General features: G+C 47.3%; 1 protein-coding gene across 1 annotated transcript in view; it reads right to left on the bottom strand.

The window, feature by feature from the left end:
- The window catches only part of SPOCK1 (SPARC (osteonectin), cwcv and kazal like domains proteoglycan 1), a 497141-nt gene that overhangs the window by 138579 nt on the left and 335228 nt on the right, over positions 1–23334 (bottom strand). The window contains exon 4 of the mRNA XM_044227016.1: positions 10504–10618. Within this exon, the coding sequence (XP_044082951.1) occupies positions 10504–10618 (115 nt within the window). The remainder of the gene's footprint in view (positions 1–10503; positions 10619–23334) is intronic.

Here is a 23334-nt window from a genome sequence, read left to right as displayed (position 1 = left end):
CTGCCTGAGAGGGCTGGGAAAGGAGGCGCCCAATACCACAAGAGTTCAGGCAGAGGTACCCTAGAGGAAGGGGATTTTCCAGAAAGCATACGTAGGCTCTATAAGGGGAAAAGGGATACACCCTGCCCTCCTATGAACAGCCCTGACGTGACCTGGAGCACCACTTTGTGACTCACTCACTGACCTCTCAGAACTTCTAATTAAAGACACCAGCCTGACTATGCACCTCCAGCCTCTTTCTAGACTTAAGTGACGCATTCATTCGTTCAATACGTCCCGAACATGTACCCAGACCAGAGCCTATGCCCCAGAGGGAGTGTGGGTGGTGCAGGTAGGAGAACGAGCTAATGAGGAGCAAGTGCGCTCTGTCAGTAAGGAACTCACCAATCATGACAACTGATACCATTCGGAACGTTACAAATAATAGGGCCTTTGCATGTGTGACCTCGCATAGGCCCGAGTGACTCTGCAAGGTCTGCAAGGTTTATTGTTCCACTTAGATGTTCACTGAGGAACTAGAGACTCAGATGGGAGACTCACCTTTGTTGAGCACCTACTATGTGCCAGCACTACGCCTACTGCTATCTTATCACGATGCCCCAGGCTAGGGTGCAATCAGCACTTAATAAGGAAATGGAGATTTTGTGTAGGCAAGTGTCTTGAGGGCAGAGTGGCTCTTGGATAGTAGATGGGCTTCGGGGCCACCTTGCCCTGCCCCCCTGCCCTCCCATCACTGCTATTCAAGTCCCAATGTGCGTGAGACACACTGCGCTCATGTGCTCTTATACCACTAGAGATACTAGGGAACGCTGCCCCTTCTCTACCTCCCACCCTTGTCCCAATATAACTGCAGCTAGAAATGGTTGCCCGCATCTTGGACATTCCATGTTTTGTTTTGTTTTTTAATTTTCTAGCTTTCATTATATACAATCTTTGTCTCCCGTCTCCTCACCTAGGCCACAAGCTTCAATGAGATGTGCAGGAGCATCACGTGAACACACTCCGAACACTTGTCCCTACTCTTTGCCCAGCTGGCACCTTTCACCTTTCACCTCCCCAGCATGCCCGCGTTCAACCAACTAAAGGGATTCTGTTAGGACACCCTGCCCATACCCTACCTAGTGCTTATGACAGTTTATTAGATACTTAATTTCCTTTTTATCTCCTTTTTCCTATAGACTTTGTTCTCCATAAGGCGAGATCATGCCCCTTCATCACAGAATTCCAAACACGCAGTGGGGTCTGGCAAATAGAAGGCACCATGAATATTTGCTAAATCAAGAAATTATCACAGACTCCAACTTAGTGGGTTCTGAATTAAGGACCTTTCACCCACCATCACCGGTGTACGTGAGCTGTTTCCCGAGGCTCGTCCTGCCAAAATGATGACAGGAGAGATTCGAGTCCTCAAGACCTTTATCAGCATCACTGTATTCCTGGATGGTCTTCCCTGGCATCTGCAGACAAAGGCTCAAATTCCAGGCTGGACCTGAGCCCTGCTATCTTGCCCTCTACCTGGGAATTACTGATTGCCAGGGGAGGTTGGAGGCGGGGCTTCCTCTTTCCCACTATGTGATGGAAAGCAACACTCCCAGTTCAGTGGAAAGCAGGACACACCAGCACGTCCAGCTGTGGCGAGATCACGGACAGGCAGGCAGGCTGGAAGGAGGGCCTTTCCCAGCTCTGTTACAGACCTGCATCCATTTCAGTGTGAGCCCATTAAAAACAACATTTAAGAATGCCTTGGAAAGGAGGCAAAGTCCCCCAACTAATTAACTTTCATCTCTCCTGTCCCTCTGTGCATGGAGGGCCTCGCCCTCTGCCTACCCTCTCCATGAGGAACATTAAAGATAGGACATTAGCCTGAGAACATTGTATTTAAAACAAAAGTACTTCTAAAGATAGCCTCGGATACCCATCTAAATCATCCTGAGTCCATTTCCTGGACCCATAACCTGCACGATCAGTGCCCCCAGATGGGCCCTACTGGGGTGCCTGATACCCATTAAGAATGTCTTTCATGGTTCATGGGTTGAATTAATTTGATATAAAATGTCTAAACTGAAAACCTACAAGTTGGGATCATGAGTTTTGGCAGAAAAGCAAGCAGGCCACAGCAGATTTATTTATAACAGAGGCAAAGGAAATTAAAGCAGAAAATTAAAGCAGAAGTTAGTCTAAGTGGGAAAATTCAGTCTGACCCCTTCTGTAAAAGAAGATGATGTGTTCTGTGAGGGGTCACAGAGGCTTTGCCCCCCAACCCTCTCCCCACCCTGGGATACCTGGATACTCCTCTTTCTAGATACCATAAAGGGCCCCCAGAATGCGTGGGCAATGGAACATCTCCAGTGAGTCGCGGGGTTGAGGGGGCTGGAGCTTGTCTGTTTCCTAGTATTTAGGGATGAACGTGCCAATGTAATGCTTCACACCTGTGTGCTTCCCAACACGCCCTGAGCCCCTGTGGAAATCACATCTAGTGATTACCTCTTCAAAACCCGCACACCCACCTCAACCTCCGCTTTCTAAATCCACTTAAATCTGATGCATGAAACATGCCTCTCTGTCCATTTCTTAACAGGCAAGAACAGCAATCAACACAGCAACCGCAGCCCGTCATCCCGGGGAGGACCGCAGAGTAGCCTAGTGCACGCGGGATCTCTGAGAGACACAGAGGAAGGAGTCGAGAGGGCGGCGTGAATGTCCGTGCCTGGCCCAGCTCCACACACGCTTCGTTTCCTAGCTTTCCAGCAACTTTGTATCTGGGCACATGCACGTTTTGGGAATTCAACGATAAAACCTTTCCAATCTCCTATAGAGAAAATATGGCTCAAAAAAGAGAGAAAGAGAGAGAGAGAGAGACAACAATCCAATGTATTGGGGTCAATGGGAAACACAAACTAGCCTCTTTGGAAGATCTTGAGCAGTACAACTTGGGAGGGAGAAATGAGCATGTGGCCGTGGGTGGCAGGGGCCAGAAAGGGCTCAGGTAGAGCAGAGGCTCCTGTCCTTAAAAGTCACACTCAGAAACAACTGTCCAGCCGGCAAGATGCCATCAGACTCTGCTGGGAGCACTCACTCAGTAATTGCCCTCATTTGCCCTCCGTCTTTGAGTATAACCTGTGGGGCACTGGCAATAAAGTTAAAAAAAAAAAAAGTTGGGTGGGGGGAACAAGGCAGGGGCAAATTTGGGTTTGGGAAAATGTACTGACAGTCATAATTTTAATGTGTTCCTAAAACTCACCGAGTGAATCCACCTCAAAAAGTAATTTCTGCCTCTCACTCTGTCCCCTTTGTTCCAAGGGACTAAAAATTCTACGCAATTACTCATATCTCCATTATGAATTGCTTTTTACTCTCTGCTGCTCTTGTCAAGCTCGTGTAATCAATACTCTCAATTTCAGAGAGAAAAACAAAGGAACAGAGAAGATAACTGGCTTGCTTGAGTTATGAAATCTTGCTCACTGAAGTCCCCAGGAGCAGCTAGGTTTTTCCAGGCAGAGGCATACAATACTTCCATTGGTGGTGGGGGAGAAGGAAAAGGAAAAAAAGGCTGCAGTTCAAAGTAAATAAGTATCTCTTATGTTTTAGTGACGTGGTTTCAATGACGACCTTCAGTGAGGGGAAAAATGAACCCAGGATGACCATTGTGGGCATAGAAAAGGCAGAAATGGGTGTCTGCCATGTCCCCACTGATGGCTCTGTTGGTGACACAAGTTAGGTCAGAAGGGCACCAGCTCAAGCATAGGACCCCTAGGGCCTGGAGTAGGTCAGCAGGTTGGCTGGGTGACAGGTGGGCTTCAGCTCTGATGGAAAAGGCAAACTAGAGAGCGAGAGCTCATACCTGTGACTCATGCAGCAGAGGAGGCCCTGTGGTATTCCTCCATTCTGGTTCAAAACCATCCCTTGCAGGCCCTTGGCCAGGAAAGGAGTTACTGACAGGATGTCAATAATCCCATCCATACAACAGGGATCATAATGCAGACCTATCCGACTACCGTGAGAAGTCAGTAAGATCTGTTCCGCCAAGTGTGCCTATCATGGTAGGTGGTCGAGAAATGGCATCTCTTGAATCAACCACTCTCCCTTCGTTTGCCTCAGTGACCACAAGTCAAGAGATCCCAGTGACGGTTTTTCTGTTTAATAAGTTGGCTGATTAGAAGTGGGCTCAAACCCAAAACTCAGCTCCATAATTTCCACCAACAGCCTATAAACAGTGCCAAGCTCTCATCAGCACTCTACCTGGGCCCAGAGCAGGGAAAGGTAAGATCCCATGAGGTTAAAACAGAACACAAGGCAACGCTTGGGCCCCTGGGAGAAGAAACGTGAGCGTTATCAAGATGGAAACGTAAGCAAGGAATGCAAACACGATCACACTTCAGTCACGGGCAAGGCCTGGAGTTGGAGAAAGTACGAGATCGCCATGCAGACGCCGAGGAATCACCCACTTTTACGTGGCCGTGTGTCTTCCAAACCGAGCCAAAGATGTGTATGTATAATCAACCCGTTCAAAGCCCCTGTAGCAGGAGGCAGTGCTTTGTTGTAAAACAAAACTGAGATGAAATAACCATCATCCTTTCAAATATCCTCTGAGAGTTTGGTATTTGAGGCACATTCTGTCATGTACTTCTCTCTGACCTCAAACACTTTGATTCTTTTTTTCCAAGTTCACATAAAAGACAGAAAGCTCTCAGATTGGTCTACAGCACCACGAGCCTGGACTCAATCTGAATTCTTCGCCGGTGCAGAGAATTCGTTGTTATGCCAGATAATTAGGAAGCGGAGATAAAGGGCCATTACGTTAGAAAGGCCTAGCCCCACTGGGAAGACTGGCCGCCGGCTCCTTATTTAAAAACAGATTAGTTCCCACTGCTCCCAGAAGGCTTCCAAGGGTACGCTCAGATGTTCTAAGTCCCATCCTGACACCCTTTCCTCCCGCTCACAATGCACTTGCAGAATTTGAGAATGTTGCTTGTCTGCAAGGCTTAAAACAAATGCTTCAATTTTCCATTCTCCAAATGAAAATCAATGGCAACAGAGAGGTAAAATCAATGTTCATTGCTCTGTAGGGAGAATCCCACCCTTAGCTCCCGCCCACCCAGAGCAATAAATCAGAACCAGCCATTTTGATGGGCTGAGAATCCTTATGAGCAGAACCCTCTGTGGGTTGTATGGCTTTCTGTCCACCCCTGTTTCCTGAGAGGGCATTTTCTTTAAGAAAGCCTAAAACAGTATTTCCAAAATCTAAGTCAGGGAGAATGATACATTGTTGCCTTAAAAACTCTTCTTCCCCCAAAGAGTTCTTTTGCCGGTGGCATTTTTGGCATTGAAACCCAGAGTGTGACTATTTCCCGACAGATCCATTCTGCATTATCTACCTTTAAAGACTGCTCGGACACCCCACCGACCCGTTCTCCCAGACAACAAATGCTCTGCATTCTGCTACCACAGATTAGCCTGCGTTCTCTAGGATTTCAGGTAAATAGAACTCAGAGCATATATACTCTTTTCTGGACGATGTCCTTTCACTCAGCAGAGTTATTAGCAAACTTATCCATGCTACTGAATGCATCAATACCCTATCTCTTTTTATTGCTGAGTAGTAATCCATTGTATGGATGTACCACAATTTGTTTAACCCTTCACCTGCTGTTGGACATTTGAGGTTGCTTCTAGCTCTTGGCTATTACGAGTAAAACTGCTATGAATATTCGTGAGTGAGTGTCTGTAGGGACAGATGTTTTCATTGCATAATCCAGATACAAACCTTTTTTCAGACCTGTGTTTCATAAATATCTTCCCTTAGTATGGCTTATCCTTTTCTTACTATATGTTCTGAAGATCAGTTTTAATGAAATCCAATTTGTTTTTATTTTTTATTATTATTATCTCTTCCTTTTATAGTTCATGATGTTTCTGTGCCCTAATTAAGAAATCTCTGTCAAACCCAAGGTTACTACTCCTGCTTTCTATCAGAAGTTTTATATTCTTAACTCATATTTAGGTCTATGATCCATTTCAAGTTAATCTTCTGTATACTACATTATGACAGTCTATAAAATTTGTATCTACAAAGAGTTACAGTATCACAAAGATACTTATTTATAAAAATTATATGAAGAGAACCCAATACAAATCTTTATTTATAAGATAGGCATCACTCGATGATCAAGTTTTACCAGAAACAAACTAATGGATAAAACCCATTGACTAGAAAAAAGAATGGGAGGAATGTGTAATTACTGTTTTTCGCTTGTGCAACCACTGCCTATTTCCCATTACTTTTTACTTTTCTGTATCTTTAGTGTTTGCTGTAATAAGCATCAAAGATTGCTATACCAAAAATCAATTAAGATGTTTTTAAAAAGTCATCTCAGAGAAGGCTTTCCAGCTCTGGGCAGCCTTCACAGGGCTCTGAAATGCATAAATGGCCCCTTTGTAGAACCTAAAAGGTGAACACGCTACCAAGAATTCACCTTCTCCCTAGACTGCTCATGTGGCTCAACAGCAGGAAGAGACAAAACAAAGATTTTCCAAGGAGAATTCTCCAAAGAGAACATGGGAGTAGCTGAAGCCTCTGGATGAGACCAGATGCAAATCTGAATCCAAACACCACTCTAAAGAGGCGAACTCCAGCCAAGGGAGGCCGGTTGGGTCACTTGGCCGCCCCACCAAAATGGCGGCCTGTCCTCCGAGACACTTGGTGCTCACAGACGTGAATGTCAAACAGCTTCTCCATTCACTCCCTCTCCACGGGCAAGGAAAGCTAATGAAATTTTCTCGCTGACGTGCTCACTGTCCTCTGCCTCAATACACTTGACAAGACTGCTGAAGTCTGGAGCCTCACTCGTAATCAGCCCATGGCTGGCCCAGCCGCCTCTCCATGTGTGTGTGCTGCTGCCGATCTGGCACTCAGGGTTTGCCTCTTGAGCTGCTGCAGAGGCCAGACTGGCTGATGGGATTGTCTACAGATGTTTCACGGAGGGAAAGATTACTTCCCTGATGGACGAATAAATAGAGTTGTCAACACTGTCTCCCTGGTCAGAGGGGACCCCTGAAGTAGAATGTGGCAGGACAGATGTTTCATCTGGGAAGGTGTCCAAGACCCGAGGGAAAGGTGTGTGCTCGGCTGATATGGCGGGCCGAGCAATTCAGCCTCCGAGAGGGAGCGGGGGAGGACGGGTCCACAGCCGGAGCCAACACCACTGCCAACCTTCCCCGGCTCAGACCACCTCCCAAATCCTGCTAAGGGAGTAGGCATGCTGTCTCAATCACAGCCTCCTCTTGGGGCTGTTTTTCCAATGAACAAAAGGTCCCTATCATGAGAAATGCAGTCATCTTCTTAGTCCTTACCTGCTGTGAATCACAAAGAGGGCAGCAGAAATGACACTGTCATCCTCAGGCTGAACCTCACAGCTTCCTCCAAAAGGAAGGAGAAGCAGGCACAGTCAGGCTGGGAAGGAGGGAGGGGGCTACCTTCTTCTCAGGAGCATGCTACTGTGGGCTTTCCTGGCTGACCTTCCAGAATGAACGAGACACTAGCAATAACGATGATCATAATTGTTTAAGCAACTGGAAGATGAGCCGTCACGATGTGAGTCTACACTGTGTTCCTGATGCACGTGCATCCCACTGAACTCTCACACAAGGACGTGCGTGCACAAAATACCCCGTGCAGGGACTAGCGACACTTATTACCTGGAAACTCTCTCTTGAAGAGTCCCTAGAGGATGTATCCCAAGGAAAAGGAAAGAGGGGTGGGTGAGTGCTTTCATTAAATCCACTTTGCAGATGAAAATGCACAAATTCAGAAAGGTACAGTGACTTGCCAAGGTCACAGAGCAAGAAAGCAGCCAGCTTGGGAACAGAGCCCAGATTGGGTTCATTCCCAAAGCCTTGCTCTTTGTCACTGTAACTCTGTGGCCATCAGGAGAGGTGGGAGATGAGGGTTACACTTGGAACCCAAGCAAACAAGTGGTGGTGTTTCCCACGCAGGCACAAACCACTCACCCCTAGACATGCCCGGTTTCTGCCTCCCCCTTGCACAGACTGGAGCATAATGCTGACAATTACGTGGCACTCCCAGAGGGGCTACATTCCAGGAGGAAACAGGCAAGAGACTATTCCTGTTGTACGTCCATACACACACATATACAACCCGACGGCTTAAATCTGGAGCACTATCCCAAAAAGGGCATGTGGGTATTTGTGGCAAAAGAGTCTTCATCTTACCACTGGCAGAGAAGGAAGAAATCACGCGCAGCTGGAGAATCTAGTCTAGTTTTCTCAGAGTTTGTATGCTTTAAGAACATTTTCTAGTAATAACAACAATCAACTTTTTGTACATCCCACTCCACAGTGAACTTGATTTTCCTCAAGGGTAGCATAGCGCGTAGCTTCAGTGGGTAATGCGAGCCTGGCACATGGTAGGTACTCGATACCTTTTGCTTAAATGACAGAAAATGAACAAATAGACGAGGACAGGAAAAACGGAGAGGCCAACGTATTGCAGTCATGGAAACATCAGCTTTGGGGTTGGATGGTCCTGGGTTTGAATCATGACTGCCACTTTCTGGGTACCTAAGCCAATTGCTACTGCCTCGCCCTGTCTCACTTCTCTGTCTTCAGAGCGGAGACAACAAATACCAACTTGACAAAATCGCTAGAAGAACTCAAAGCGTGGCACAGGATAGGAGTCTGGGGATGAGATCTGCCTGTACTTCCAGGGAGAATGCTCCAGTCTGCCGGGAAGAGCAGAACCCATTATACCTCGCATCACAATCTTACAGAGACAAAGGATGACTGTTTTTAGGTGATCATGGAGGCGGAGTCAGGAGCTGCGGGGATGAGCTCTGCAGAGACAGAAAGGGTGAAGGCTCAGCTCCTGGCGGTCTCTGTGCTGGACCGTGATGGAGCTTCCTGGGCAGTTCAGAGAAAGCCACTTAGAGAACTGAAGGAAGGAAATTAGAACATGTCCCAAGAGGAGCAGCCAAAGGGACCAGCATTGCTTAGACATCAAGAAGTGCAGGAAGGGACAGGACAGCCTACATGGTCCCAGGGGAAAAGTGGAATTAACGAGCAAAAGCCACAAGAGGTGCATTTCAGTGGGAATCAAGTCCCAGGAAGGCTGTGTTCTCCACCTGAGGTCATGGCAGAGCACACAGTCATATCCAAAACCGGTGGGAAGACTCCGAGGCCCACGGCTATACTTCTCCACCGTACAGCAGTATAGGAAGAAGGGAGATGAGGCACTGAAATCACCTTTCTCCCACCTCCACCCACCCAACCCCACTGGGAAAGGAAGCCTTTCATGCGTGTGTGTGTGTGTGTGTGTGTATGTATGTGTGCGCACATGCATGTGCTGGTTCTTGCTTCAAATATTTCTGTAGAACTGAATGCACAAGTAGGCCACATTCAAAGGTTCTCTCTGTCATCTACAAAAGCCTAAGCCCACTAGACGGACGGATGGGAGATGGACAAAGCTGGGAGAAGGCAAGAGGCAAAGGCTTTAAGGATCCTAAAGGAGAGTGAGGAGACCTACCTCCCCAAGGCTGGGGAAGAAGGGAGACCGGGTGCGACAGACTGAGAAAATAGTAAGACGTGTTCTCAGGAGGAATGGTGGTGCAGTGGGCCTGAGGAGGAAAGACCCCAAACCCCAGCCTGACAAAGACGCCCACAACCTATGTGGGCGTGAAAGCCAACAGCCCGCAGACCTCAAGAAACCTCAAAGGGTTACCACAGTAAGCAGGTCAGTGGTAACCAAAAGATAAAAGGCTCAGACCCTGTTCCCTTGGCTATAAGTTTCTGGATCTCTGGGGTCATTCTGGAAGGAGGAATGGTTCTCACAATGACCAAGAAGGGATTTTCTGTTCATCTGCTCAGATGTGGGCTCAGAGACATATAAAGTTGATTTAAAGCAACTACAGATATTGAAATTCTTTGCAAATCTGTGTTTGAGAATTGAGATTCATACCCAGCAGGACGGCAGGCACCATGCACCATATCAAAGGATGACAAGGGGGGTAGCTGGGTGGCTCAGTGGGTTAAGCCTCTGCCTTCAGCTCGGGTCGTGATCTCAAGGTCCTGGGATCGAGCCCTCTGCTCAGTGGGGAGCCTGCTTCCTTCTTTCTCTCTCTCTCTGCCTGCCTCTCTGCCTACTTGTGATCTATCTCTCTCTGTCAAATAAATAAATAAAATCTTCAAAAAAAAAATCAAAGGATCACAAGGGACACCCATGTGGCTCAGTTGGCTAAGTGTCTGCCTTCGGCTCAGGTCATGATCCTGGGGTCCTGGGATCAAGCCCGGCCTCGGGCTCCCTGCTCCCTTGGAAATCTGCTTCTCCCTCTCCCTCTGCCCCCAACTTGTGCTCTCTCTCTCTCTCATAAATAAACAAAATCTTTTTAAAAACAGAAACATGCTCTCTCCCGCCCCCCACTGTCTCCCAGTCAGACAGTGGGTACCCCCAGATCTGTCAGCTGGAGTGGGCCTCCCAGCCCCCTGCCTTACCTGGGGAACAGGTGCTTGCGGCTGACACACAGGGCCGTCTGGTAGTCCTGGGTCACGCATACTTTGTGAGGGCTGCATTTCACCTTCAGGCAGGGGTCTTTGGATGGATCCAGGGCTAAGGCAAAAAGAATAAGAAGAGGCGGGGGTTAGGACCTCCAGGGAAGTTTAATTTCTCTTTCTACTCAAATAAACAAGTGGGAAATAAACAGACCATGTGTTTGCACTCCATGCCATTTTCTTCGGCTGATGGAGATTGGAATGAACCCCTAAACCAGGGGGACTTCTGTATCTGTGCACGTGCACTTCTTCAACATCAGGATAGTGATTCCTTTGTGCTTTGGGGAGTTTCAGCATCTCCATCTTAGGCAGGAATTACTTTAAAAATCCTAGAAGCTTACATGCTCCAAGGACCAAGAGCTACTTTTCCCTCTCTCGTTATTTGTCTGCAATTGCTTTTTAAGACTTCACCCACGCCTACCTTTACTTATTCCCTGCAACTACAAAAGTCCTTGAGGACAGAGTTTTTTGGCCCCGGTTCCATGGACTGTGTGCATTCATGAGCTTATTTTAAATTTGGGGAGAACTTGAGGATGTGCAAGACCGTTCTGTGCCACACAGAGTTCCGGTATAATAAGGAGGGGGACAAGCCGACACATAAATATTTATCGTGCAAGGCGGGAGGAGATAAGGGCCCTGCCGGGCATATAAAATGATAACAGAACTCGAGAGAAAAATAGAGATCAATTTCTGGGACACGGATTAATGAAGCATTAATATGTGAACTGGATATTGATGGAGGAGCAGAGTGGGGCGGCAGTCGAGGCATGAAGACTCGCCGGCACAGGGAGGCACATGTGGGCCACCGGCAAGGCACTCCCCCCTCCCCCGAAGAGCAAGTGTGGCCTGCACGTGGGGATGACAAGGGGAAGGGAGGGGATGTCGATTCAACCCAGGCAGTGGAGAGAGGGAGGGAGGGTCTCCCACAGCAGCAGTTCCTCGACCGCAATGTCTCCCAGAACCGGCTGAGCAGCCGGCCCCAGGCTCATCCGTGCTCAGCAAGCTGAGGAACCCACGTTCCTCAGATGCTCAGAGCAGAGAAGAGGCCGTAGGGAATTCTCCGCAAAACAAAAGCAATCGTACCATCTCCCAGCTCCAGGCCGAAAGCCTATTTAGGCAGTAAATCTTTCATAACTTCTCTCCGCAGACAGAGGAGGGGACGTTGCCCCATGTCCTCCCCACAGAGATAGGCAGTTACACCAATGGACATCCCAAGCAGGGACAGAACACCTGCCCGGAGAAATGCCATTGTCCCCGCCACAGGCTGGGTCCCTCGGTGACCATGAAACCCTTGCGCTTAGAGAAGTCCTGTTTCCTCTCAGCCCACACGGACCCCAAGTCTCAAGAGCACCTCCCTCCAAAGGCCGCGACTGCGGGGTATGTCTCAGGGGATGGGAACCCACAAGACTCAGAGGACTTTGTGCTGCGTGAACAGCTCGGGAGGCTCGCTCCGCTGCAGCAGCCTCGGCTGCCGTCCACACCAGCAGGGTACATTGGTTTGGCCAGTCAAGTCAGCAACTAGACCCAGGTGCTGGTCCCCAGGGAGTCATCGGCACAGCCTACTCCCCAAGGGACTGTCTGTCTGCCTGAAGCTTAGCAGAGGGAAATGAGCTGCAGGACGAAAAAAGAGGCTAATTCAAGCCCCAGGGACAGAGTGTTCACTTTGAACTCTTCAGCTAAGGGCTGCATCCGGCAGGCAAACGACGGGGCAGGGGCGGGTGGGGGAAGCCCGTGTCCGCTCACAGAGTCCCCCGAAGCTGGGCCTTCTGGAAGCTCACAGCAATGTCTTCCCAGTCCTAGGTGGAATGCTCCTCGTCCTCAGGATGTCCACCAGAGAAGCCAGGAGCCTGCCGCGGCCTCAGGCCACAGGCCTCCTCCTTGGGCAATGTCTCCCACTCCTACCCCTAGAGTGGCCGCCCCACCAACTCTGACCTGCTTTCCAAGACTCATGCAAAATTAAGCCTACCTGCAGAATGACTGCAGGACAAGCACTGATGACCACCGTGCCAATCCTTTGCGGGGCCCTCCTCACCGCAGGAGAAAGTCAGACATTAGGGAGCTCCAGGAACTCAGGGACTGGACCACAGGCAGCCCCCGCCAAGGTACCAGCTTCAGCATTTCCCTGACAGGGGCTCAGTGCTTCAGAACCCCGGGGACTTTCACTGGAGTGTGAGGCCAAGGTGGAAACTGACAGGGCGATGCATAGCAAAACCTGGTGTACTGTAGGACCCGCTTCAGGGCCAAACCTGGGGTTCTCTTTCTCTCTGCAGGCAACTCCACAAACATCCACATCCACAGTGAGGCCCAGATGACCTCCATGGACGGTGCCATCTCAGAGCGACTGGGTGAGCTGCTGGGTGACAAAGTATGGAAGAGCAGGCTCCAGGCCCAGTATTTCCGAGTCTGAATGCCAGCTCTGCGGCTCCCCCATGCCTCAGTTTCTCCTTCTACGTGGGGTGTACAATGCCATCTGCTGTTGTTTGGGTTGTCAGGAGGAGTCCATGAGTTCATATTTGCGAGTACGTAACAGACCTCGTCTAGGTTACACCATTTGTAGGTGTTTGCTCCTTTTTTGAGCACTGTGTCCCCAGAATGAATAAGACGACTTCGTACTAACAAGGATAGCTTGACACTTACCCATGGCTTCAGACATGCGGGTCATGAACCAAGCCCTCTAACTGGATTACCATATATAGTTCTCAAAACCACCCAAAGAGGCAGCTGCTGGTAATGTGCCCATTTTACAAACGAAAGTCTTAAAGAGGAGTCACTGATGAGCAGTGCAGAGGGAATGTCACACCCGACCACCTGACTCCAGAACACAAACTTCGCACCTTCAGAGGCCAGCAGGGTGAGAATCACCTAGGATCTCCGGTGAGGACTTAACCGTGGGGCCACACCTCACACCAAGTAGAGAGCCCAAGGGCACCAGGTTCTTGGGAGGCCCTCGGGGCAGAAAGAGGCTCAGGGTCTAACTCAGGACAGCTAGGGAATCTGGTGGGCCCAGGCCGGAACCATGGCCTGACAGCCCCAGGGCTTCCCGGGAAGGTGAGGAGTCCGGCCCTGGGCAACCAAACCCTCTGTCTGCCGCCTCTGAAGGCGGCAACCGTCCAGCTAACAACACAGACCACTGATTTGGTCAGTTTTCTTTCTGCAGCCGTGGCACATGGTGAACAACTATTAATCACCACTGCTCTAATTCACGAAGCCAGCATTTCTTCGAAACAAACAAACACCCCAAAATCCAACCATAAAGACTACTAAATGAAAACCAGTCCCTTAACTCCATACACATACTTAACAATTTGCATACAGAAATAAAGTCTGCTAAAAATTAATTACCAGGGTCTGAATACTTCAAACATGTATGCGAATTATTTTGAGTAAATGAACTTTGCAGAACAACAAAACAGTAATAAATCAAGCTGTCGGTGTTCATTTTAATCACCACGGTGCATTTTGTGTCTGAAAAACAGCAACGCTGAGATTAAGAGGGGATGAGGATGATGAAGGGAGTGTGTCATCTGCCTTTAAATGCGGCCTCCCAGCTGTGCTTTTCTGAGGAACCCCAGCGCCCACGGTGACACCGGAGAGCAGCCGACAGCCGCAGTGGACAGGGCTATGTGGCTCCACTTTGTAAAGGGAATGATAACAGATCAGAATAGTAAGTGGCATTTGAGAGGCCCTTTAATAAGGGGCAGGGAAATTGCTCAGGGAAAGAAGTAGGGAGAGAGAGCTGAGTGTTAGTGATAACTGGGAGCAGGCCTAGAAGCTTCCTTGTCAAGGGACTAATGATTTCAGGAGCCTGTGTTCCAAGTTTCTCCCTCTCCCACCACAGGCTTGACAACGGGACGTAGCACTGCCCACGGGATGGCAGAGTCCTGGATCGCCTGCCCCGGTGCCGCTCCCCTCAGGACTTCTGAGGCCCACAGGACTTCTGTGGACTACACGAGGCCAGAGTCCCTGACCCAGAGCGCTCCCCCACGAGTGCTCCATGTCCTCTCTCCTGCCCATTCCCCAACACCAATCAAAGGTCAGCTGGCACAGAACACATGCCCAATTAATTTGTTTCATAATTTTTAAAGAAATTGTTTTCCAAGAAGAAAAGAGGAACAAATTAATTTCAAGAGAGATGTAGTAAGCTGGAAAACACTGAATTTGAAAGCAAGTTCATTATAGGCTTCGTGTCTTTTTTTTTTTTTTTAATTCATTTTCATTTTTAAGCTCAGGGCTTGGTCTCAATTAAGGTTGTGATATTTTAATTATCTTAATTGTTTCTAAACTTGTTTTCCAGTTCGAGTTACTTTTTAATTAGCTACATTGATTTGAAAATCCAGAACCAAGCCTTTTTGCTGTCTGAGAGTATATCCCGTAAGCTCACGGACAGAGGCCCAAAACCCCCGTGAGAGTGGAGCGGGAGACCCCCTCAGAGCTTCTGAGAGGAGAGCATGTTCCATTTTGTTCATTGGCCACAGAATCCCTGAGAGGTACCTGGGGCACTGACACACATGTGGATCTATTCTATTAACACCCGCAGAGTCTCTGCTCTGTGCGGGCTGGAGGCTGGCACCTCCAGAGGGAGCAGGACCACGTTCCTGCCCCCAGGGCTTCGCAGCTCTCAAGGAGGCCAGGCAACAGGAGGCGAAGTTCAGTGTGGTAGAGGAGAGGTGCAGGACCTCGCCTGGATCTTCGGCGAGTGAGACTTCCTTGACAGACAGCCATCTATGGAAAATGGGTTCAAGCCCGGTGACAGGATGAAAAAACATTCTAGGGACGCCTGGGTGGCTCAGTTGGCTGGGCAGCTGCCTTCGGCTCGGGTTGTGATCCCGGCGCCCTGGGATCGAGTCCCACATCGGGCTCGTTGCTCGGCGGGGAGCCTGCTTCTCCCTCTGCCTCTGCCTGCCTCTCTACCTGCCTCTCTGTCTGCCTGTGCTCGCTTTCTCTCCCTCTCTCTCTGACAAATAAATAAATAAAATCTTTAAAAAAAAAAAAAAAACATTCTAGGTAGGAGGCGCCTTTCTTCGCCAGAGAGATCAAGGCGAGTCTGGGGAATGGAAATGTTTCATTTGGCTCCTGATGGGCTGGAGTAGGGCTGGTAGATGACACAACAGGAGAGGGCGGCAGCGTCACCATGAAGGGCCTTGAGAGCACATGGAGGACTCCAGAGGACCGCGGCCCTGCAAGTGCTGCAGGGAGATGCACACAGCAGAACCCAGCCTCCCACACTGACGTGAGTGGAGAGGGCATTCACCCGTTTCAGCCCAAGTAGCACTTTGTCAAGAAGAGACAAGCTGCATACTTTGGGCCTCCAAAGAAGAAGGGGTTTCAGGGTAGAGGTCTCTGTGGCCGTCTCTCAGAGCCCTCTTTCCTCCTATGAGGAACCTCCGGGGACTTGAAGCCACACAGGATCCTGGGAGGCAACAAGCCTACCCGCTGAGTCAAACGAGCCAAGACATCATCTCAAACAGCCACATGAACTTGTGGTCCATGCCAGTAACTCCTGGAAACTTCCACAGACAAGAGGCCACTCGATTTACAAAAAGTTGACAAATTAATGAATGTTTGTTGTCTCCTCATTGCTTTTAAGGCTGCTCTCTGCCTGAATCACGCTCAACCGCGGTTCATCTGAAGAGCAGACGCTCCCAGTGATTCATTAGGAGTGACTTAATGGATGGATGACAAAGAAATGACTCCAAACTGCGAAAATCTCGTCAAGCTAAGATGCCAAACATTTATTACAGCTTGTCTGTCCCCATGGTAACCTGTGCCTGCGTCTCGCTTCCCCTCTCCTCTACGGAGGGGCTTGTTCACGGGCTGACGGCAGAGCCTCACAGAATACAAAAGAGAAGATTCTGTCCACAGAACTGTGCCGGAACCAGACAAGAATGGCCATAGGGAAGACCTCTGTCACCGGTTTCAGTTTTCCCTGCAAGGTACCGGCCATGTTCATCAGAGGCCGAACCAAGGGGCCCACGGGCTATGCGGCTAAGTCAGCCAGGCAGCTGAGTGGTAGAGACGGGTGACCCTGTGTGCCCAAGATGGCCGAATGGCAGTGGGTGGGGACAGGGACAGATTAGGACAAAGGGGTAGAAGATAAAAAGCTGCATCTGACCAAAAGCACCCCTCCTGAGAAGAGAGATTTTCTTTCCCTGCCAAACCGAGAAGCCGAGAACACTCTTCTTTGTGTTAAAACTAAAAACATCCTCTCTCTTACACTGTGTGTGTGTGTGTGTGTGTGTGTGTGTGTGTGTCTGGTGGGTGCTAGGGGCTAGGGTGGTATAAGCTGGTAACAGCCTTTTTTGGAGGGATTGGCAATTAATCTGCCACGTCCCTAAATGCTAACAATTATTATATACAGGTGGATGGGCATATAGGAGTTCAGGATATTACCCCCTCAACCTTTTAGTGCATATGAAAATTCTAGAATTTAAAGGAAAGGAGAGAGAAAAAGAAATATCCTATGAGCCAGCAAGTCAGCACGTTAGGCAAACATGTACATCTTAATGGTCTACGGTAAGGGAAAGTCATCAACAACTTGAATGTCCATCTCCTTTACCCGGGTTGGGTGCCTTAACAAAATAACACAGCCTGGGTGACTTGGACAACAGACTTTGATTTCTCACAGTTCTGGGGGCAGGGGAATCTAAGATCAAGCTGCCATCAGGGCCAGGCTCTTGTGAGAGCTTTCTTCCTGTCTTGCGGATAGATGGGCACCTTCTCATTCTGTCTTGATGGCCTTTTCTCAGGGCACACAAAGAGCAAGTCAAAGACACCTATGCTAGAGGACTTGGGCCCTACCCTGATGATATTACTTAATCTTCATTAGGTCTTTAGAGGATCCTCCCCTCCAAATATAGCCGCAGGAGGGTTAAGGCTTCAACATACAAAACATTCAGTCCATATCACCATGTATAGGGAAACAGCTACCTCAATTACAAGACATGCCTTCATGAAATCTTGCCCAGCTATTATAAAAGAGGAAGTAGATCAGTACATACTAACACAGGTAGATGTTCATAACAAATTAAGTGAAAAAGCATGTTAAAATATTTGAAATGGCAGAGTAATTTCCCAACACTGTATGGCTAATAAATAGCAAAGCCAGTACTCAAAAACCAGGTCTGTATGCTTCTAAGGGAGGTCTCTTTCCCTCTGCTCTCCTGCCTAAGAAGTCTCTCTGACCACAAAGTCCTAGCCTCCACCCACTCACAGAACAGGACTCTCCATTTCTCCACTGGCCTCCCCCTCCTAGGGCTATCCCTGTAATAATCTGCAAATGAATTCAGACTCCCTATGCCCCGGGGCCAACACCACTGCTATAGCCTGTCACTGATGGGTTTATAAACACCACCTGCAAAAAAAGCAGTCTCCTGCTTCTCGGAGAATTGTGCTGGCAGCGAAGCAACAATGAAGTCAGGACCATCGCTGGGAGCAAGAACAAGTGTCCAGTCCTATGAGAATTTGCAATTTGCCTCCCAGGTGTAAAAGTTAAGTATTCCCCACGCTGGCTAGAAAGGGCTTTCTCCACCTTTGAGGTCATGTGCAAGACGAGACATTAAAAGCAACCACTGATAAGTGCGACAGGGCTGTTTTACAAGTTCTGATCACGAGAAAAGAATGCATTAAGGAAAGTCTACTAGAGCAGCAGTGGAAATAGGCTCCAGAGATCACAAGCCACAGAATTCTAGGAGCCTGGCCAGCCAATCCCCCCTTCTCAAAGCTATCATCCTATACCTTCCTCTGCTCCCCAGCTGCTCTGGGATGGTAAAGACAAGGACCCTCACTCTGTTTCTGCCAAAAAACTGACCTCCCTATGAAAGTGGGATAGGGAAAAGGAGGATAAAGGGGAGAAGATGGGAGAACTAAGTGGAAAGAAAGGGAAAGAGAGAGCATTTTATGACATAATGCAGCATCCATTTAGGGGACTGACAATGGTGACAGCGACATCTACCAACTTGTAGAATAATGTACTATTATTCTACATAACCAATGAAGACGTGGAGGCAGAGATTAGTTCATATCTCTTTACCAACGAGGAAACTGACAACAGATGGTAAGTAACCTGTCTCTGGTCACACAGCTGGTTACATCTGGGCTTGAAACTACAGGAGTCTCACACCAAGGCCAATGTCCAGAGCCACTAGGCCACTCATGTGACAGGGATAAAGGTGACAACTATAGTACCAAGCAGCAGTATATTGAATCCCTCTGTCCCCCTCGCCCAAAAATCATTTGTCCCTGGGATCTCCCACTACGAATTTCTTACTATGAAGAAAACACTGTACTATCAGAAGGCAAAGCCAGACAGTTGGACATTTGAGTAAGCTGACAGCACTTTGACAATGAATATGAGAGTCAAAGTTTCTTTTCAAGGTGATGCTCATGCCCAGAGAACTTAACAGTCTTTCTGGCTTAAAAAACAATACGGACCAGGTGAGCCTTGTGCTTCCTTCTGTGAGGTATGCTTTGAAGCCAATCTATGGCCCACATCACTGATGAGGAGATGCACGACCCCTTGAGCAACATGGTTTCGGATGACCAGCTCAAGCAACAGGACCTGCACACGACCTCAGGTCTCTGTGGAGGGACAAGACACCATCTACAGAGAAGGCTTAACCTTCCCATCCATCAGAATGGCCAGAATGCATTAACATGTTGTAACGGTAAAGGTCCTCGGGTATTACTTCATGGTAATCGGCAGAAATTGTTCAGAGAACATTTATGAAGAAAGGAGAGAGAATTATTGAAAACATCCAAGACCAGTTCTATAACCTAGGAAAACAAGAAGACAGAAAAAGCACAATAAAAGGTATTACCAAGAAAAGGGTATACTTAAAAGAGTCTTGTAGCTCATTAAGTCTATGTTTTTTTTTTAAGATTTTATTTATTTATTTGACAGAGATCACAAGTAGGCAGAGAGGCAGGCAAAGAGAGAGGAGGAAGCAGGCTCCCTGATGAGCAGAGAGCCCGATGTGGGGCTTGATCCCAGGACCCTGGGATCATGACCTGAGCTGAAGGTAGAGGCTTTAACCCACTGAGCCACCCAGGTGCCTCTACTTTTTAATACCATTAAAATTCCTATAATACATGAAGGTTTTCACAAAGAATGAACTCCTTTGTGCTGGTAACGTGGCTCTGTCATGATTCAGCAGTCCTAACAGTTGACCATGTAAGAATAGGGAAATTCAGAAACTCCACAAATTAAAAAAAAAAAAAAAAAATATATATATATATATATTTTTTTTTTGGATCAAAGAGGTGAGGGGTTTAAGAGGAGAGGCACAACTATGCCACTTCCTGCCTATGTGGTCCAAATGGGTCACTCTTTAGGATTCAAATGCAGATGAAGCGATCTACTTCACTTGGGTATTGTGAGGATCTGATGCCTGAAGGTTGCCCAGCACAAGGCCCACCACATAGCGCGTGTTCAGTTACCCTCACCACTCTTTCAGCTCGCTCTTCAAATACAGAAAGTGGATATACATGGAGAGCAAGGAACCCTACACACTTCAGAGACACAAGATACCAGGGCAGTCAAAAAATGGGCAGAAGACATAAAGAGATATTTCTCCAAAGAAGACATCCAGATGGCCAACAGACACATGAAAAATGCTCAACATCACTCGGCATCAGGGAAATGCAAATCAAAACCACAGTGAGATACCAACTCACACCTGTGAGATGGCTAAAATAAAAAACACAAGAGAAAAATGCTGGTGAGGATGTGGAGAAAAATGAACCTTCTTGCACTGTCGGTGGGAATGCAAGCTGGTACAGCAACTCTGGAAAACAGTATGGAGATTCCTCAAAAAATTAAAAATAGAACTACCCTATCATTCAGTAAGCGCACTATTAGATATTTATCCCCAAAATACAAAAACACTAATTCAAAGGTATACATCCAGCCCTGTGTTTATTGCAGCATTATTTACAATAGCCAAACCACGGAAGCGGCCCAAGTGTCCACTGAGAGATGAATGGATAAAGATGTGGTAGGCACATACAATGAAATATTATTCAGCCATAGGAAATAATAAAGAGTTGCCATTTGCAGAAACATGGATGGAGCTGGAGAAGAGACAGTAGAGGTCAGAGAAAGACAAATACCATACGATCTCATCCACACGTGGAATTCAAGAGACAAAACAAAGAAACAAAGAAAAAATAAAAGAGAGTGAAACTAAGAAATAAGAGTCTTAACTATAGAGAACAGATGGATGTTTACCAGAGGGGAAGTGGGAGGCAGGATGGGTAAAATGGGTGATGAGGATTAAAGAGTACACTTATCGTGATGAAAAATAAATTAAGCTAAATTTAATTAAATTTAATTTAATTTTAAAAAGATCCTGGAGCTACAGTTCTTTTCAGTCCTTCCAATTTCAAATGGAAGACCTCCGTGTACAAAGAGAAACTTCAACATTTCTCACTGATCATCAGGCTCAGGGTCTCCTTTATCCAGAAAACGTGTGCTGAGGAACCAGACCCATACCACTGCTAGACCCACCATATGACAATGAAGGAGTTCATGCATCTCTAGCAGAGCTGTGCTCTGCCGTGTCTCATCTCAGAGATGATTAGGTCTGGGAGTGAAGAATGAAAACCTTTTTTTTTTTTTTTTGCTCAAAATTACATGAACTAAGTACAAACAAAGCCTTGTCAACAAACCTACATGGTCACAGTCTTTGTTCTGTTTGTTTTGAGAGAAGGGATTTTGGGCTTTGAAAAGTCTCGATTGGAAAGTCATGGAGTTTGAGTCTTAAGGTATTCTGAGGCCTACATTCAGGCACCACCAATTAAATGTTGGCAGGGGGCACAACAACTAAGGATAAAGAATCTGGCAAACACTGTTGATCCAAGCAGACAAGGACATGAGTGTAGAGAACATAAGGTGTGCTGGGTACAAATGGGCAGCAGGGTTTAGCAGGGAAGGCTTTGTGCCCAAGTTTTGTGCCTTCCGATCCTTAGCCAGAGGCTATCCATCTGACTGCTTCTGCCCTGTCTTATAAAGCTTGTCATGGACAGATGTTAACTGAAACCAGAACAATAAAGTCTGCAGGGAAATACTGCCCCAAATTAGACACGGGGACGTTCAAAGGACCTCTAAGAGCCTGAGATGAGGCAGTCACTTCTGTAATGTGGCATCGTGAGAAGCAGAACCTCAGCCCAGAGCTCTAGTGAGGTAGTGTGATGCTCGCTCACCAGCCACCTCCCTTCCAAGTCCAAAAATCAGTACGAGAAGGCAAAACAGTCCCGCACCCTATGTGTCTACTACAGCCCTGTCTCCTTTTCCTGTTTTCCAAAATCTAACCTAGTTCTTGCTTCTCAGATTGGAGCAAGCCAAGGAGAATGAAAATCTATAGTGAATATCCCTGTAGCATCTATTTTCCTAGGGGGGTAAGCAATTTAAAACTTTTTTTTTTTTTTAGATTTTTATTTATTTATTTGACACACAGAGAGAGCAGGCAGAGAGAGAGGAGGAAGAAGGCTCCCCGCTGAGCAGAGAGCCTGATGTGGGGCTCAATCCCAGGACCCTGAGATCATGACCTGAGCCAAATGCAGAGGCTGAACCCACTGAGCCACCCAGGTGCCCCTAAAACTTTTTTTAAAGTATTAAGGCAATCACCAGTCTACTAGAGAACACAATACAAACTTCATTTAAATTTGTATAAAGAGACTCCAGAATTGTATGTGCTCTCAGTAGGTTCTGTCCCCTGAACCTCATGATAGATGCTTGTTCTAGCCTGTCCTCAGAGGCTCTCTGGTAGAAAAGTTTCAGAAGTGTTGAAAGTGTTCACCAAGTTTAAAAGGTCCTAAGAATGAAGCGGAGATCTCTCCAGGGTACTGATACCTACTTTGGAAAAATCAATAGCAAGAAAAGTACATTCAAAGAATTTCATAAGTAAATTCTTCATTCTTGCAGGACCAGCTGAAGCTAGTGAATCAAAACTGTATCCCACCCTGGAACAGACTCCCCAGGCATCTGTTCCCAGGGATCTCAGTCCCACCAGTGAAAGGCCCCAGAATTTTTCAGAGAACCGATCCTGCATAATCCAAAGCTTTTCTGAGAGCCTTCAATGTGCCAAGCACTGGGTGAGGTTTACAAAAGAGTTACAAAGCATTTGTGGCTCCCTAGGTATGAATATCAAAATTAAAGCTTTTACGACTTTCATCCCTCCCACTGTTAATTTTTTAGAAACACTTGGCTCGGGCTTTATAAATGGGTAATCAGAGACTACACATTTCCAAGTCCTTTCTTTCTTCAATTAGGGCAGATTCATTTCTGCTTCCGTGGGATGGTTCCCAAGGCTATTAAATTCCATTCCTTAACTGATAACATTGAAGCAGTCATGACAAAGTTAGTGCTGATTGGAACAGGGATTTCTTTGGGCACCTTCCAAGCTATTAGAGAGCACTTCAAACTGAGAAGAATGGCTGTATCTCCCAATGCAGGATTCAGTAAATCTGTATCATTTAAGTCTTGCGTATTCTTGTTCCTTTGTTTTTGTGTCCCACCTTATTCAGTCATTGCTAAAATACTTTCCATGCGCATCCAAATCAGCTAAGCAAGTTAGTTTCAACCTGGCCTATAACCAGCTCTCTTGTCTGCCTTTCTCTTTACCAGTGTGTCCCTCAATGGCCAATTACCTCCCTTCCATTACTCTAAGATAAAGACTATACTGTTAATATAAAACATAAATCAGGTCTTAACTGCACATGGAAGACGGATTCAACAATAAATAATGAAAAAGCACCTATGAGGTTTCCTAAGACAAA

The sequence above is a fragment of the Neovison vison genome, chromosome 1 (genome assembly GCF_020171115.1).
Source record: "Neovison vison isolate M4711 chromosome 1, ASM_NN_V1, whole genome shotgun sequence".
In the NCBI taxonomy this organism is placed as follows: Eukaryota; Metazoa; Chordata; class Mammalia; order Carnivora; family Mustelidae; genus Neogale; species Neogale vison.
Note: the sequence above shows the minus strand (reverse complement) of the source record. Positions and strands in the feature narration are given on the sequence as shown.